The sequence below is a fragment of the Sminthopsis crassicaudata genome, chromosome 3, assembly GCF_048593235.1.
Source record: "Sminthopsis crassicaudata isolate SCR6 chromosome 3, ASM4859323v1, whole genome shotgun sequence".
Taxonomy (NCBI): domain Eukaryota; kingdom Metazoa; phylum Chordata; class Mammalia; order Dasyuromorphia; family Dasyuridae; genus Sminthopsis; species Sminthopsis crassicaudata.
In genome coordinates, this window is record NC_133619.1 from 25408403 (window position 1) to 25425853 (window position 17451).

At 37.6% G+C, this 17451-nt stretch overlaps 1 protein-coding gene across 3 annotated transcripts in view; it reads right to left on the reverse strand.

Moving 5' to 3' along the window:
* The window catches only part of GOLIM4 (golgi integral membrane protein 4), a 99698-nt gene that overhangs the window by 1109 nt on the left and 81138 nt on the right, over positions 1 to 17451 (reverse strand). For 2 of the 3 annotated variants that reach the window (XM_074298144.1, XM_074298142.1), the window contains 8 exons: positions 16782 to 17129; positions 12421 to 12662; positions 11248 to 11330; positions 9399 to 9502; positions 8801 to 8968; positions 8410 to 8478; positions 3622 to 3702; positions 2007 to 2396 (listed from right to left, as the gene is read on the reverse strand). In XM_074298144.1, coding sequence (XP_074154245.1) covers positions 2253 to 2396; positions 3622 to 3702; positions 8410 to 8478; positions 8801 to 8968; positions 9399 to 9502; positions 11248 to 11330; positions 12421 to 12662; positions 16782 to 17129 — 1239 coding nt within the window. In that variant the 3' untranslated portion in view covers positions 2007 to 2252. Of the gene's footprint in view, positions 1 to 2006; positions 2397 to 3621; positions 3703 to 8409; positions 8479 to 8800; positions 8969 to 9398; positions 9503 to 11247; positions 11331 to 12420; positions 12663 to 16781; positions 17130 to 17451 lie in introns of those variants that run through there. The other variant, XM_074298143.1, reaches the window with a different exon arrangement.

The window sequence follows — 17451 nt, forward strand, 5'->3', positions numbered from 1 at the left end:
TTCTTTTTATGATTTAACCCCTTATTGCTGGGGCGTTCATGTCCAGCATCCAGCATTGAAACAAATGTAGTCCTCTATGGAAGACAAAACTTAATAGGAAATGAACTGGAAGAGGCTCTTAATTAGATGGTTAATTTTTGTTTTTCTTTTCTGAACTAAGTCAACATTACCATGAATATGTCACTAATAGTTGACAATCGTCCAGGAGGAAAATCATAGCTCTCAAGCCTCCCTCTCCCTTTGGCAATTTTTCCCTCTTAAAAAGTGCTTTTTTTTTTTTCCAGTCCCCTTGGGAAAAAAAAAAATCTCAATAGCCCACAACCAAATTCAGGAAACACTGACCCATACCTCTAAAAGGATGATTCATTTTATGGCAGGATGTATTCATTGAATGTATAAACACCCAATTTCCAAAAACCAGAATGTTCTGGGAAATTCTGACTTTTTTAAAAGGGCTTCATTAATTCAGAATTACCATCATTCCTTATGTATGGGGGTCAGAGGGAAGAGGGAAAGCAGACCTAATTGTTGCCAACAAAAGTCACGAGTATATCTGAATGTATAATGCCTTGCTATATTTAGTTCCATGCAAAATGATTATGTTAAATGGTATGCTTAGGGAAATCTATCTTCAATCTGATGGACTACATTTTGACAATGGGTTCTTAAGGAAGTGATAGCAAAGCAATTTGAAAAGTGGCCAACATAGACGGATGAGCACAACCTTGATGATCCTGATGCTAGCAGCTAACTCCAGAAAGAATGAGGTCAAAATGCTCAACGGAAATACTGAGGAACAAAAGAAAGCTGTGGCAAAGAAATGCACTAAGCAATTTTCTATAAAAAACCAAAACAAAAGAAAACGAAAATCTCTAAAGTGCAGTTTGACTCTGCCTCACCTGACCATTGAAATCACTTAGGTCAGTGGTCTACAGTGATCTCCCACCAGTCTAGTGCTGGGATACTCCTGCTATTTGGCCCAATTGCTACCCAGGTAATTTTAGCGTTGCACATTCTCCAAAGAAACAATGGGAAATCAATCAATCAATCTCTCTCTCTCTCTCTCTCTCCCTCTCTCTCTCTCTCTCTCTCTCTCTCTCTCTCTCTCTCTCTCTCTCTCTCTCTCTTTCACACGCACGCACGCACGCACACACACACACACACACACACACGCACATGCACACAAGATGAAACCTGATTGTCCAAAAAAGACATTGGCCATATACAAGAATTAGAGACTTGGTAAAATCTATACTACCCTGCACGGGCATCTGGTACTTGAATGAGACAAGAGCTAAATAAAATATTCTGAAAAGATTAAAGTGAAATAATACGGATGTCACTGGTGTATGGATTTCCAGAAGACCAAATACTCTTCATCAATGGAGGCCAGCAGCTTCCCTATAACTTAAAGAGTCTTCAAATTCTTGCCTAGTTGTACATAGGAACTTGGCAACATGATTACTGAGCTGAACGTCTATGCCAGTAGTCCTCAAACTTTTTTAATAGGGGGCCAGTTCACTGTCCCTCAGACTGTTGGAGGGCCGGACTATAGTAAAAACAAAAGCTCACACTCTGTCTCCGCCCCTCAGCCATTTGTCATAGCCAGGCGGGCCCCATAAACATCTCAGCAGGCTGCATGTGGCCCGTGGGCCGTAGTTTGAGAACCCCTGGTCTATGCTCTATGTGCCACTTTCTTATAGATCGCTTGTTGGAATGGAATACATGTCAGAAGTAAGATACCTAGAAAATAATTTGACAAAAAAAAAAGGTACAGAATTGGGGTAGCTAGGTGTTGCAGTGGATAAAGCACCAGCTCTAAAGTCAGGAGGACCTGAGTTCAAATCTGACCTCAGATACTTCCTAGCTGTGTGACCCTGGCCAAGTCACATAACCCCAATTGTCTTGGCAAAAAAAAAAAAAAAAAAAGTACAACAATAACAAGCTTGACAATGTTACCCACCTCTACTGACCACCCAACAAAGAAAGCAAGGAACACTCGAGTCAGAGCCCTATGCTTTTATCTTGAATGTGTTTTTCTTTCTTTGTGTTTAGCTTGGATACAAAAGAAGCACTAAAACCTAGAATATCAAAATATTATATTCGTATAAAGGAATGAGGGCATCTAATACAAAAGTTAAAAAAAGTTGCAGCTCTGAATTATCATTAAATACCCTAGAGTTCAGTAGGCATATTGTTTGTGAGCAGCTTAAAGAAGAACCCTCGGTTGAAGTCTCCCCAGAGCTACCAAATCACATTTCTGCTCGTCCATGAGCCTTCTCCACAGCCCCGCCTTCCTCTTCCTCCTCTTCCTCCTCATAGTTTTCTTCGTGGTCTTTTCGGGGATTTACTTCTCGAGCTGCCTGTTCTTGAGCATCATTGTTTTTATCATCCATCTGAAAGTTTCAAACAAACAAACAAAAGAGTGGGAACAGAAAAAATGATGGTAAGCAAACTCCTTGATAACTTTTTAAAAAGGAAACATTAAGTGCTACTAATAATTAGAATAATCTGTTCACCCTGAGGAAACTAAAGAAATGAAGTGGGTAATAACTGAGGACCCACCATTAAGTTAGCAAAAAAATAAGTAAAAGCCACCAAATAACTTTTTTTTTTTTTTGACAGCAATCTGGTACTATTTAGTAAGTTACCAGAAAGATCATATGCTTTGATCAAATAATCCCCCCACTAAGACTCTATCCTGAAAGTGTTACTAAAAAAACAAACCAAAAAAACACAACAAATAGATAAATATATAAATTAAAAAGCTATTTGTTCAAAGATTCTCATAGCAACTTTATATATAATTGTGACAAAATTGATAACTACTCACAATAGTGGAAAGTGAGCAGAATTGGGATATGTTGATCTAATGCACTAATAGCCAACATATATAAGGATCACAAGTGTTATGGAAATAACAATGGGAAATAATACTATTCCCATTGGGAATAATACTATTCCCATAAAGGAATTCTAAGACCCTTGGTAGGGGCATCTCCCTGGAGAGCAAATACTCTCCACCAAAGCAGATGAGACCTTCCCCATAAGTTCTAGCCCTTGAAAGTTTCCTGGAGCACTGAGAGGCAAAGGACTGATTTGACCACCAACTGACATATGGAAATAAGGGCAAGTGGTAAAAAGTGAGGCAATGAGAAAAAAAAAAAAAAAGAGTATACACTTCTTGTAAACAAGTATAAAAGGAATCCTAACACGGACTTAGAATAAGGGATGGAAAAGTTGATAGGTACTTTTTCCTTTGAAATTAGTTAAAATGTGAAATGTTAAATGATTGTAATAAAGCAATTAAATTTAAAAATTGCTCCTCAAAGGGGAAAGGCAAAGGCAACAAGAGAGTAGGGAGGATTCCAAGGGAGGATTCGATAAGGTCCTCATCCATCCCCTATCATTTCTCTTGCTGCTGCTCTTCTTTTCCAAGATGATGATGAATCTATTAAACATGACAAGGCAACAGAAGCATTCTAGACAGCCATGAGCAGCCAAATTCCATCTCAAGGAAGCTATGCTGGCTCTTAATTAAAATGAAAAATTAATTTTTCATATTCATAATTCAAAATTCAGAAAAATGATTACAATAAAAATGAAACATATGAAACATACATTTTCATCATTTTCCCCATATGGCTCTTCGGCATTATGCTCCAGTTCTTGTTTCTTCTCTTCAGTCAAGTCTTCTTGACCCTAAAACAAACAAATAAAAATTACAAATCCAGTATGACTGTTCTCATTTTAAAGCAAACCAAAGAATATGGTGCTCCTCCCTATCACCTAAAAGCCCAATGAAACCCAGAGGGGTCAAGTGTTACCTGTCCCAGACCACAGAGGTTTGCAAGTGTCACTAGTGAGCTGTCCATTGGACCGCACTGCCTCTAACTGGACCGCTGTAGAGGCAGACCTGAATGGCAGTCACTTTAGGCACTTGAGGATTTTCACTTGATTAATAGACTTTTATCATGGACTTCTATTACAGTGTCATCTTGGTTCAATCAAAGCCCGTCAGTCAACGTTGGTCAACATTAGTCAACGTTAGTCAATAGACTTTGGTTGAACCAAGATGTCACAGTAATAGAAGTCCATGATAAAAGTCCATTAGTCAAGTGAAAATCCTCAAGTGCCTAAAGTGAGTGTCATTCAGGTCTGCCTCTATAGCATATCTTGTAAGGGGTGATAGACTTTGGTTGAACCAAGATGGCACAGCGATAAAATGCTAAGCTTTGAATCAGTAAGATTCCTTCTTGAGTTCAAATCCACCTTCAGACAGTCACTAGCTATATGACCCTCAGCAAATCATTTAATCCTGTTTGTTTCAATTGCTCATTTGAAAAACAATCTGAAGAAAATCACTTCAGTATCTCTGCCAAGAAAACCCCAAATGGGGTTATGAAAAACCTGAAATGACTCAACAATAAATGGATCTCACGAAATTCACCTTAAGGCAAACTATAAGCCAGAAATGGTAAAATATTTCTTTGTCAATCTTCAACACCCAAATGAGAGTAAAGAAAAGGATTTCTTCCTTTTAACAATACTTTTTTTTTTTATTCCAGAACAATTCTCAGTCTTCATTTATAATAACCAACTACAAAAAAATGTATTTATCTGGGAAGGTGACTAAGCCTAAGGCCTTGCTAGTTTTAAAAAATATATATCTACATAAAATTATAGAAATTAGAAACAAATTTGTTGGGAAGGTGGATGTGGATTAAAAAGCCCAGGCTGATTAAATTGGCATGAAGAGCCAGGTGTGAAATAAATGATTTAATAAAAATTAAATTATAAATGAAATGGCTTATGTAACAAATTTCTTTTGTAAATCTGTGCAAGAAGCAGTCACCAAGTTCTAGTGTGGTTAGTCCCTAGGTGGCTGAGGGTAAGCTTTTCCAGCCCTGCAATCACACATTCACGCTGCAAATCATTTCGGAGATGAATAGGGGCTAAGGACCTTAACTATCTTTGTATCATGGACCCTCTTTCACAGTTGGTGAAGTCTAAAGTGAAACTTCTTTTTGGAATATTTTTAAATGAGTAAAATAGATAAGAGTAAGATGAAATCAATTATAACACAATTATCAAAATAGGTTTTTTTTTTAACCCCACAATTTCACATTCCCCAAGGTTAAAAACTCAGACCTAAAGGACAATTTTAAAAAGAACATAGACTTAAAGTAAGAAATGAGCTACGTCAAACTTCTATATTTTCATGGGGAGCTGGGTCAATATTTGAGGCACAATTTCAACCCAAATCTTAATTCCAAATACCACAGTCTATCCACTAAATTAGGCTACCTATAATTTCCCCAGTGTAGGGGGGCAAGGAGGCAAGGATTCATGACTTGCTATGGTTTCTCTGAATTCTTCACCCAAGATCACCCCATCTGGGTGAGTCGGTCTCTCTACAGACAAGATTCCAGTAGGCTTTGGAAAAAGACATACAGTCCACCAATGGATCCATATTGGATGTCATTCCAGCTTGGAGATACGTATCAGAACTTGTGCTTCCCTGGCCTGGCCATCAAGAAACCAGAATGCCTTCTGTGCTTCACTGAGATGTGACAGGAAAATGATAGTAAAGGAAGCCATAGTCACTTAAAAAAATCCAGTACAACCTACCGTACATCTACTCAGAGAAAATCTGACTTCTCTGAACTTGCCCCTCGTGTGAAAGGCATTGATGATATACTCCTTAAAGATATATTTTTTAAAAGAATGGAATCACTGAAAATCTCTTAAAATTTCAAAATGACAAACTAATTGGGAAATTGAGAGGCTAGGAGAACAATTAAAAAATATATAATTGGGAAAGCATATGAAGGAAGAAAAGACAAGAGTGATGAATAAAGGGACTAACCTTGGAGTTAGAAAGACATGGCTCAATATCCTGATTACTCTCTATTCATTCTAGTGTAAAAATGACCTTCTGTGACCATCTTCTCTTTTGCTCTATTGCTACCATTTTGGTTGCAGGCCCTTATTACCTCACACTAAACTAGTGCAACAGCCTGCATGTTGATCTTGTTACCTCAACTCCCTCCCACTTCAGCCCATCTTTCATTCAGCTGTCAAACTCATCTTCCTAAAGGAAGCACAGGTTTGACCATGTCACCTCTCAGGGATCTAGAAGACTCCAGTGTCTCCCTACCATTCCCAATATCAAAATCAAAATCCACATTTGGTCTCAAAATCCTCTGTAATCTGATCTTCTCCACATTTTCAGTTTTTTAACAAAAATCCACATTTAGCTCTTAAAATCCTTTATAATCTGTGCTCTTCCCTATATTTTGAGTCTTCTTACATCATATTCTCCCTTCCCATTCCCCACCTACTCTGTAATCTAATGACACTGGCCCACTTGCCAATCCACAAACACAATCCTGTGCATATTCTGTGCTCTTTCTCAGGATGTATATGAACAAACTAGGATTTAAACAGATTCTCTATCCCAATTTTTCTGTTTTTTTTAAATAAATAAATGTATGTATGTATGTATGTATGTATACTTACATACCTATTTACATTTGCACATACTATACATATTATATATATGTATTTTATTTATGCATTTATACCATTTTTAAACTAAGGGCTTAATTTGAGTATCTCCAATGTTCTCTATTAATTACGTATTTCAAAGACTTGATTACAGACCAAGCTTGTCAAGGACTGTTGGGCCAGTTTTTCCATTTTTCAGATCCTTAGTACTTAGCATCGAGTCTTGCACATAATAAGTGATTAATAAATGTGTGTTTATTTGACTTGACTGCCTTTATAATGACTAACAGAGAAATCAAATAAAAACTGGGTCATAGCAGACATGTAGATTTAGGCTAAATAAATTTGACTGGCAATTCCCTATGAATGACTATGAGGACTTATGTTATTTTCTCTTTTCAGAAGCTCTGATAAATTTTTAAATACATATAAATATTCTATTAAATATGAGCATATGACCTATAAATTTATATGTACGTTATTTTATATTTACATTTTATGCATATATTTACTTGTATATATTTACAAATATTTATATATATATATATATATATATATATATATATATATATTTTTTTTTTTTTTTTTTTAAACTCAGATTAGGCTGTGCAACACTACCAAAGGAAGTGATATAACCAGTGGAGTTGTGAACACTCCAAAACAATGAGTGCTTGTAAAAATTATGACAAATAACTTTTATCCAAATAAAAAAATAAGGAAATTAATCTTTTTGTTTTAAAGCTGGACCCATCTAATTGTTTCTCTTTATATTTAAGTTTAGTTGTATCAATGAATTCTTCTGAATGAGGGGATAAGTTTCAACTAAAAGGATAGGAATTTAAAAATGTCACTTAAGATCAGTGTTACTGGGACTATTCAAGACCTCTTTCCTTGTTAAACTAGATTGTATTTTATTTTATTTTTTCCTTTCCCTTCTTTTACTTTTTCCTTTATATTTATTTTCTTGGAGAGGAAATAGACACACGCCCTCTTCATCAATATGGCTAATCCCATACAACACATTATAATATATAATGCAATATATTACATTTTACATGTATCTATCTAATCTATCAATCTATTTTTTTTTTACATTTTAAGGTTTGCAAAGGCCTTTTTAAACCTTACTTTCATTTAAGCTTCAGTAAAACCTTGGGATGTAGATATAATAACCCCATGCTCAGGGATATTATATGAATTAATAAGAAAGAATATATAGTATTATAAAATCTGTAAAACATTTGGCAAACACAATCTCATCTGAACTTCACAATACTTCAAAGAAAAGGAGGTTCTAGATACATTCATTTTAGAAATGAGGAAATTAAGGAGAATGCTAGTCCATGGAAACAGAAGAAGGGAATCCTTGTTTTTTCTGCCTCCACCTACTAACCCTCGCTGTTTGATGAGGGCTTTAAGCCTTGCCCTTCTCCTAAACTTTCCCAAATATTCTCACTCTCTCCCAGGACTGCTGAGAGTGTACTGGATTTCTAAATGTTAGAAAGGACCTGGATATTTCTAGCATAATAAGCACTTGACAAATCTTCTTCCATCCCTCTTCCCTTTACCCCCCCCCTCCCCATTTGTTCTCTTCAAATTATGAGTCTTGGAATTACAGCTCAGAGAGGCTGACGCCTTTTCAGAGACACAAAAATATGTGTCCCAACATCCCTGGAACTTGGGTCTTTCTGGTCAGCTCTGTCCACTGGGCCTCGTTGTAGAATGAGAGCCGAAGCCACCATATGACTGCGCACTCTGAATTGTTCACGGTTTTCTCGCCTATCCCTTAGGATGTGCCTGAAATCTCTACAAATATGTCCAGAGCTTTTGGTTTCAGCCACACCTGCCATCCTCATAAACTCAATCCTCTGACCCAAACCTGGCTCGGAACACTCCTACCTCCTCTTCGCCTTCTTCCTGGTACTGCTCATCGACATTATCTTCCTGCTGGTCTGGATTTCCTGCCATCTGTTAAAACAAAATGGGGCAGCTAGAACAACTGTCCATTTCAGATGCATCCTTTAGTACTGTGGGATCTCAAGCTGAGCTCTCCATCCCTGGGAAAGAGCATTTTTAATGGCTCAGTGGCCATGAAATGATGAACAATAATTCATAACAAGCAGCACTGAATGCCAGTATCTCTTATGGTCCTCAGGCAGCTAAGTGAATATTGCAAAGCCAAGCTAAAACCCTTCTGAATGTGTGGCTGACTCTTCCTCCTTTGGCTTATGCCCATCATCCATTACAAAATGTGGGTTCCAACAAGTCCCAGCCCCTGGGAGCTCCTCACCACCAAATGCTCCTCCACCTCAGCATTTCCTTGTTTTTGACTGTTCTGCTTGGGCACCTCATTCTCCTCAGCCAAGTTCTCTTCCCTTACTTGCTCTGCTTCCTCAAACTCATCCTCTCCTTGATTGTTCGGATCGTCTGCAGGATTGACATCCTCACCAGCTGCTTGCTGTTGTTCCAAAGAAAAGTAAAGCAACATTTAAAAGATTCTCAGGTCAAAAGAAATTACAACTGAGGAACCATATTTTCCCTCAGTTATATTCAAAACAATTTTTTTTTTTACATTTGTTTTTAAGATTTTTGCGTTCTAGGTTCTCTCCCTTATCTCCACCCACAATTAAGAAATCCCTTGTTACTCTGGCCTTCTCTGGAGATCTCCTAGGTTAAGGTCTCATCAGCTATCACCTGGCAGTTTCCTAAATGGCCTTTTTTCTCCTTTTTCAAGCCATCTGTTCCACAATGTCTCATTGTCTCACTGGGAATACATCTTGATCGCATCCAGGGCATGGATTAGTTGATTTCCCACTTGTCTCCCCAGGATCTCTCTAGAGCTTCGTAGCTTTGCCTGTGGGACAGAAATGGACAAAGGGGGTACTCACGTCTGGTTCAGGGTTATCTTCTTGCTGTACTTGTTCTTGGGGCTCATTCTCTTTATGTGTATCATCTTCAGTTTCATCTTGATGCTGGTTGTCTCTTTCATAGGCTGGAAAGTGAAACAAATTACAAATTTCCCAAACAGTCAGCCTAATTTTCCCTAGTGAGCCCTCAAGAATGGTAACGCTCTCCTTCCTGTAATAGTGCTGCCCACAATCCTCCATCAAGTCTATGGGATCATAAATAACAATGTTTCCTCTTGTCTAGCTTCTGTCCAGAACACTTTTCAGGCTTGATAGCATGAGAAATGGAAAAGGAGAAAGGGATGGAGAAAAAAGGAGAAAGATAGAATAAGAAACAGAGGTATGGCATAGAAAAATAGGAGAGAAGAAAAAGAAAGGCAAAAAAGGGAATGGGAAAGAGAAACAGAAAAGAAGAAAGAATGAATTCACTTAACTCCCTTCTTTAAATAAAGGTATTTGAGAAAAACAAAATTTTCTTTCCAAGTTTTTTCACTCCAGAAGACCAATAAAAACTGGAAATGAATAAAATTTTAATTTAAAAGTGACAATTAATGAAATTGGAAAAATAAATCATTTTTCCCCTATCGAAAGAAATACCAAGAAACCCAGAAAGCTAAAAATGTCTCAGAAAAGTCAAAGATTAAACCTCATTTTAGGGGTTTAGGGACCAATTTATACATCCAGAACATGTTCTATGATGTGATGATAAAGACTCTGGCAACTTATGGCATAAAATGGGATTGAAGAAGATTTCTCCTAGATCTCAGGCTTAGTGAATATAAAGAAAAGATATAAGAAGATTAAGACATCTGGGGATTAGTTAAGCTTGAGAAACAGAGAACTATGGGATAACAACATTAGTCTTCAAAGTACATAAAATGATGGGTTGAGCAGAGGGGGGTAATCAACTCTCCCTATTCCCAATGATTTAAGAACAAAGGGACTTCCAATGTCAAAGGAGGATCAGAAGGAAAATCATTTCTTAACTATAAATAACAAATTCTCATATACTGAAATATATTGATGAGATAGCACATGCCAATTTCCTTTCAAGGTACAGGAGATTAGATTCCACAGCAAAATCAGTGTGTTTCAAGACTAAGGGACAGAAGGGCTGAGAGCGCTACTCTACGGTCACCCCAAGGCAATGTGGAATTGGCTACCTTCTAGAATGCTCTCTTACTAATAACTATAAATGAAGAGCACACATGTCTTAGTCGTATTTTTTAATATATCCAACCAGAAATGCATATGGAAATTCTCCAAAAGTACAAATTTCTTTTAGTAAAACTTTGCATGAATAATTAATTTAGATGAATGACCTAAAAGTTTTAGAGGGAAGAGATTTCTGAATGACTGATTGCGAATATCTATTGGGGAAATATATAGATATAAATATAGATACATATATACATTTAGATATATATGTATAGACACACACACATATATATATATGTATGTACATATATATATATATATATATATATATATATATATATATATATATATATATATATATATATAAATATATGAATAAAATATGACAATGCCTAATATCTAACTAGGGCCCAACTTCTTATATTGTGGGTAGTGATACCATATGGGGTCTTATAACTGAATGTGGGGAAGTTGCAAAATTATGATTTATTGTCAATGAATATTTAATTTATATACCTACTGTAAATACCTACATATTCAGAATTACATTAAAATTTCTCAAGTGAAAAGGGGTCGTAAGTAGAAAACAGTTAAGAGGCCATGACCTAAGGTTTAATCCTATTGTAATCTAGCCTTTAATATAGTAAGACATTAGCCATTTATGAGTCCTCACCACCACCTTCTTCCTCTTGGATACCCTGTTCCTCTGCTCCTTGGACAATATCATTATCCATTGCATCATAACGTGATTGCTGCCTGGGAGGGAAACAAGAATACATTTTTTCAGTAACTTCAATAGAAAACTCAAATTTGACACAGACTATTTTTCAAAGCAGACAAGCCTTAAACGAGGTTTGTCAACAAGTATAAAAAGCTTATAAATGAAACCAGACAAAACACATGCAGTAGGGTCTGATAAATATAGAATCCCCCAGGCCAGGCCATATCTAAAAAAAAACATTTCATAACAAAAAAATGTGAACAACCAGAAGGAAAAATCTAACCAGTAATGCATGGCTACCATGAGGCCTGCCAGAAAAATTAAAAAGATATAAGGTACAATCTTTTAAAATGTAATTCCAATTAGATCTCAAACCTCTATGATGGATGGTCTTGACACCAAAGGGTAAGGAAACAGACTTGCCTTTTTTCTCAGGGTTGGGGGTAAACTGCAAGCATTCATTAAGGCACATATCATCAGCTCTGGTCAATGCGTTCATTTGTTTCGCTTAACTGTACCTTGTTACAAAGGAGGATTCTATTGGGGGCCATAATGGGATATTGAGAAATAACATCAATGTAAAAAAAAAAAAAAAAAAAAAAAAGAAAAGTAGTAATATCTAAACGTGATTCTGATGGAGATAATTAAAGTATTTTTTCCGGCCTATGGCTCCCTAATTTGAAAATGTGACCCTGGGTTTTCAAGAGTGTGTGGAAAACCCGGAGTGAGATCTCCCTCTGCAAATGCTGATCATAACCCAACCAGGCCATAGGAGGATTCCTCAGGTGCTGGCCTGAGGCCTACAGAAATGAAATGGCTTGCCCCAAGTTACACAGTCAGTGTCAGAAGTGTGTCTGCACTCAGGTGTTACTGAGTCCAAGCCCATGTTCTTATCCGCTATGCCATTGGAATTGCTCTTTCAAAAAAAAAAAAAAAAGAAAGAAAAGAAAATTTATGTATATAAGTGGGGAAAAAAAAGATTTGGGATATTGACTTTTCCCTTTTAAATTCATTGTTTATATCTCTGCTCCATACTAAGTATCATTAGTCTCCTGACTAATGGGCAGCAAGCACATGGTGACTGTCCATTGTCTCCCTCCCAGCTCCTCGTGCTAGAACACCAACCGTAGGCGCTTTTGACGATGCTGCTCATCTTCGAGCTCGGCCTGCCGGTGCAAAGCCAATTCTCTTTCCTGAAGTCGCTGCTGCCTTAACAAGTGCTCTTGCAGCCTTTGCTTATGCAAAGACTCCTGTCGTTCTCTTAGCTGCTGGGCTTCTTCAGCCCTCCTGGCCGCCAGTTGTTGCTGCTCTAGCTGTTCTTCATAAGCTGATTTAACCTTTGTCACAGCCTTTTCTGAGGGAAGTGCCTACAAAAGACACAAAGTTATTTGGATGATGAGACACATTAACCATATTCTTTATATTTTTCTATTTCCCTATCGATTGCACTTGTAACTTCCAATAAGGTGGTGTTGGCAATTTCATGATAATACCATTAATTTGTGATTCATAAAACTCCGAATGCCAGGCAAAAGGCCAAGATAGCACTCAAATAACCCAGACGGTGACAAGTTAAGCTAGCATTAGAAACTTAAGAGGGATTTCAGATGACTTCTTATGGTGGCCATTTTGTACAATGCTACTACATAAATCTAGCCCCTAAGTGATCCTGGCAATGTTGTTTCACCCATTGGCAACTTTTTTCCCCAGAAATAATGAATAATATTTGGTAAGTTATGTATCAAAATATTTGGAGATACTCTGTTTCCTCTGTACTCTGCTCAGCAAGCAGGTTGTGCCCTGAGTTTGCATAAACAGTAATCCTTTACAACCCGGAACAATTTCACTCCTTGGCAAAGTATCACTAAGGCATTTAGCTCCCCATGTTTTGTGAAGATTGTTCACAATCTGTTGCTTGTCACTGGCAGGTAATACATTCCTGTTCCCTTCACCCTATTCTGGTTCCAGGGTGGCCATGACCCCTAAGACTTGAGACGACGGCTGTTCTCACAAGATCCAAGAATACCTGTGTTGTTCCAAGAATTGTAACCATGAGACTTACTTCAAGATCTAAGAATGACTGAGTTCTTGATTGACCACTTTCACGTATATGAATGGTGCTAGCATCAAAAGTATTAAGCTCTCCTTTTTGGAGAAGGGGGGACATCTATTTGTAAATGTCATTTTCCTTAATTATACTTCTGTTTGTGTCCTAAATCTCTGTCTCTGACCTGCTTTGTGAGGTTCCTGTCACTCAACACATTAAAATCCAGTTCCAGTCCAGCTGACACATGCCTACATTCAATTCAGAGAAACTCCGATGTGGGCAGGGAAGGTCAAGGAAAGCATTAGCAGTATCCACCTTATAAGTAAGCAAATAAGAGGGATTTTACATATTAAACGAAAATCATCATGGAAAGAGTTCTGTATCCTAAATTATTCTGGGGCAAATATATTTTCATCTATCAAGTAAGTCTTATTTTCAGAATTTGCCTGAAAGTTTTTCCACCTGATAATTTTAATGGGAGTTCCATTTCCTTCAAAAGGAAATGTAGAGTTTAAGATCCTATCAAAAAAAAAAAAAACAAAAACTAAAAAGAGTTTGTGAGCAGAAGCTATTGTTGGTCCTCAAGATGGCCGTGTATTAGGGAATGCTAATTAATTCTATTATTGGCCATAAAAATTAGGGCATAATCAGCTAAAAAAATCAACTAGCAGTTATGTCTTAGGAGAAAAGAGAAGAAGAAAAGCAATCTTCTTTTTCAAAAAATAGGGATGGGGAAATGATTGCCTTCTACTATTTAAAAACAACACACAAAAGATCATCTTAATGCACCACTTTAAAGTTACTTCTCATTTCCCTCAGTAGAAAGAGGAGAAAGACTTGAAATAGCAGAAAAGTTGAAAAATCATAAGAAGTTACTCCTGATGTAGTCTTTGAAGGAAGACAATCATAGCAAAGATCTTTCAAAGCCAGGGACCGAAGAATCAAATTGTAGGTCATGAATCCCAGAAGGAAAAAGAGTTATTACTAGGGGCCTATAAACCTATTACTAAGAAAATATCACTTTGCTAAATTCAAGTATGTCACATATATAGGTATTGTTATTTTTCTAGTATATATAGAATCTATTTTTATAAACATAATAGAAATCTACTATAAATTGTATGGAGGTCACTCACAGTAGCTTTTTAACAGTACTTATTTTTTTTTTTAAATAATGGATCTTCACAGTTCAACTACATTTATGTAAGGCTGCCTGAAAATTTTAATGAATTAATTTAACTAATTTTTACAAACATTTTATGCATAGGTAATTTTCCAGCATTGACAATTGCAAAACCTTTTGTTTCAACTTTTCCTCTCCTTCCTCCCTCCCCCTCCCCCAGATGGCAGGTTGACCAACACATGTTAAATATGTTAAAGTATAAGTTAAATACAATATTGGTATACATGTCCAAACAGTTGTTTTGCTGTACAAAAAGAATAGGACTTTAAGATAGTATACAATTAGCCTTGGAAGGAAATAAAAAATGTAGGTGGACAAAAATAGAGGGATTGGGAATTCTATGTAGTGGCTCATAGTCAACTCCCAGAGTTCTGATTTTTTTTTTAAGAAGGATTCTCTTTTGTAATGTTATAACCCCATTAGTCAAGGGAAGAAGCTACAAAGAACTTTACCCCTTAATCCAGATGAGTACTCTTATGGGGTAGGCAAGTTACATCCTAGACATACTCATCTTACAGATGAGAAAAGAGAGTATGGGGCTTTTAAATGTTCTATCTAAGGTTACAAAGAACTAGAATCCTTATCTCCTGAGCTGGATCTTGGTTCTGTTTAGTTTGATTATCAACTGTGATCTGAGTGCTCACTTGATTTATCTAAACTGCAAACAAGTCACAGAATGTTTCAGACACTGCTGTGACAGATCAGTCTGAGGGAGAAGAAGGGATTGATAATCATTAAGGATTAGTGAGAAAGGTTAACTCAAAAAAGTTCTTATAGAATAGCATCTTTAAAAACCAAATAGCCACTGCTGAAATTCAGGTGTTTTCAAAGTTATATTTTTTTATTACAGAAATTGATGAACCATTTAATCCTTTGGGAGTGTCAATAAGCTGCTACCCATGAGTCTCGGGCAAATGCTTTTGTAGGTTATATCTCATTGATTCAAGTTACATGCTCAGGGCCCCCCACCTGGTGGTGACAAAGCACAACAGCAACCTCAGCTCATAGAATGCTGAAACCATGATGGGAAAAAAAATACACTGACAGCAAATGTTATCGAAAGAAAAGAAAAATTCGACCACATGCTCAGTGATTTTTTTGATGATTTTATTGTTGCTGCTGGTGGTGGGAAACCACGCTATGTCATGGATTGTATGGGTATATGTAGGCTGACTTTGTAACAAGATGTAGGGCACTGATAGTCTGGGAATGCTGGCATAAACTAAAGCAGAATTAGGCTGCTAAGAAAGAGATCTAGGTACTATTTAATTGCTTAAGTATATCACTAAGGCACAGAGAAATTTAATTTCCTCATCCATAAAGTGAAAGTAGCCCTTTCCATGTTCCCTTGAAGGGATAAAAGGGTAGATTTATGTGTTTAATGCAAAAATGGGCTAATTCTTGCCTTTGTGCTATCTTCCATACCTTCCTTCCATATCTCCTCCGGTAAGAAGCTCTGGTTTTCTTTTCTTTTTTTTATAAGCAGCTCTGATTTTCTTCAAAGCTCACCTGCAGTACATTATTCACAAAGCCTTTTGGGATCCCCCCAGCTGCCAATGCTTCTTTCCTCTCAATGACCTTGCATCTGGCTATCCAAGTATATGTTGGTGACCCAAGTCAACCATAGGCAGGAGCTGTCCCCAGAAGGGAGTCCTGACTCCTGGTGTGCCTGGTGCGAAATTAGTGCTTATATATGCTTGTTGGATCAGCAGCCAGAAGATGAAATTACAAATTGCATCTTTGCTACTTTGGCCCTCACTTTCCAAATCTTTAGAAAGAATGACTTTGACAAAGAAGTTCATTCCTACTTCTAATAATTGAAAAAGACCTTGATGTTGGGAAAGATTAATAGCAAAAGGAGATGGGGTGGTTGGCAGAGGATGAGGCAGAGAGTGGCAAGGAAACAATGAACATGAGCTTGGAAAGATAGGGGAGGCTAGAAGGGCATGGTGCACCAAAGTCCATGGGATCATGAAGACTCAGATACAGCTGACCAACTGAGCCTTTAAAAATAAAACTAAGCTTCTGGAAATAACCAATGCTTTCAGGCCAATGTGCTTCACCTGCCCTCTTCTCTGTAGAACAGCCTCCATCAATGCAAAACTGCAACAGACAGAGTTGCCAAGAAGATGATGACTTGGCTAGAGTCACACAGCCAAGATGAGGCAGAAGCTGAATGGAAATCCAGGGTTTCTGGGCTCCCACTACTTCTAATGCTTCCTCCCACAGCAGATGGTCTAGAACAGAGACCCTTACCTCCACATGAGCATGCTCTGTCAGCACATTGGTTTCCTCTTCTTGCTGTTCCTGCTGCTCCTTCCATGCCCGCTCCTGCTCATCTGCAGCCTGATCCTGTTCTTCCACAAGGTGCTCAGCCTGCCCCACCTGCTCCATCGCTTCCTCTTCAAGCTCCCTCTTATTCTCCTCTTCCACCTGATGCTCCTGTTCCTCTTGTTTTCTGGCATCTTCCTCATGTGGCTGGTTCAGTGCATCTCCAGGGTGAAATTCCATCTCTTTTGGGGTGGGATGCAAGGGTTTGGTCTCTGTTATCCTTTCCCCAACAGGCTGCTCCTGGGCTTGCCATTTTTCATTACTGTGGGGACCCTAGGCCAAAGAGAATATGAAAAAAATGCTGATTTTATAGAACTATATTATGGTGGACATCACCATCCTCAAGTTTACTCAATCAAATGGAGACACGTGCCTGGGGAAAGCCAAGACATCTGCGGCATGGTCCTGCTGGGAAATTTCAAGGAAGTCAGAGCATAGGGACTGTGTAACATAGCAGAGTTCAATTCTGCCTACTCCTACTTATTAACTAGGTGTTTTGGGCAAATTCTTGGGCCTCAGGCCTTTGTTTTTTTCTTGTTTTTCAATCTGTAAATGGAGGATCTTATATTTAATGACTTTGAAAGTTTCTTCCAAT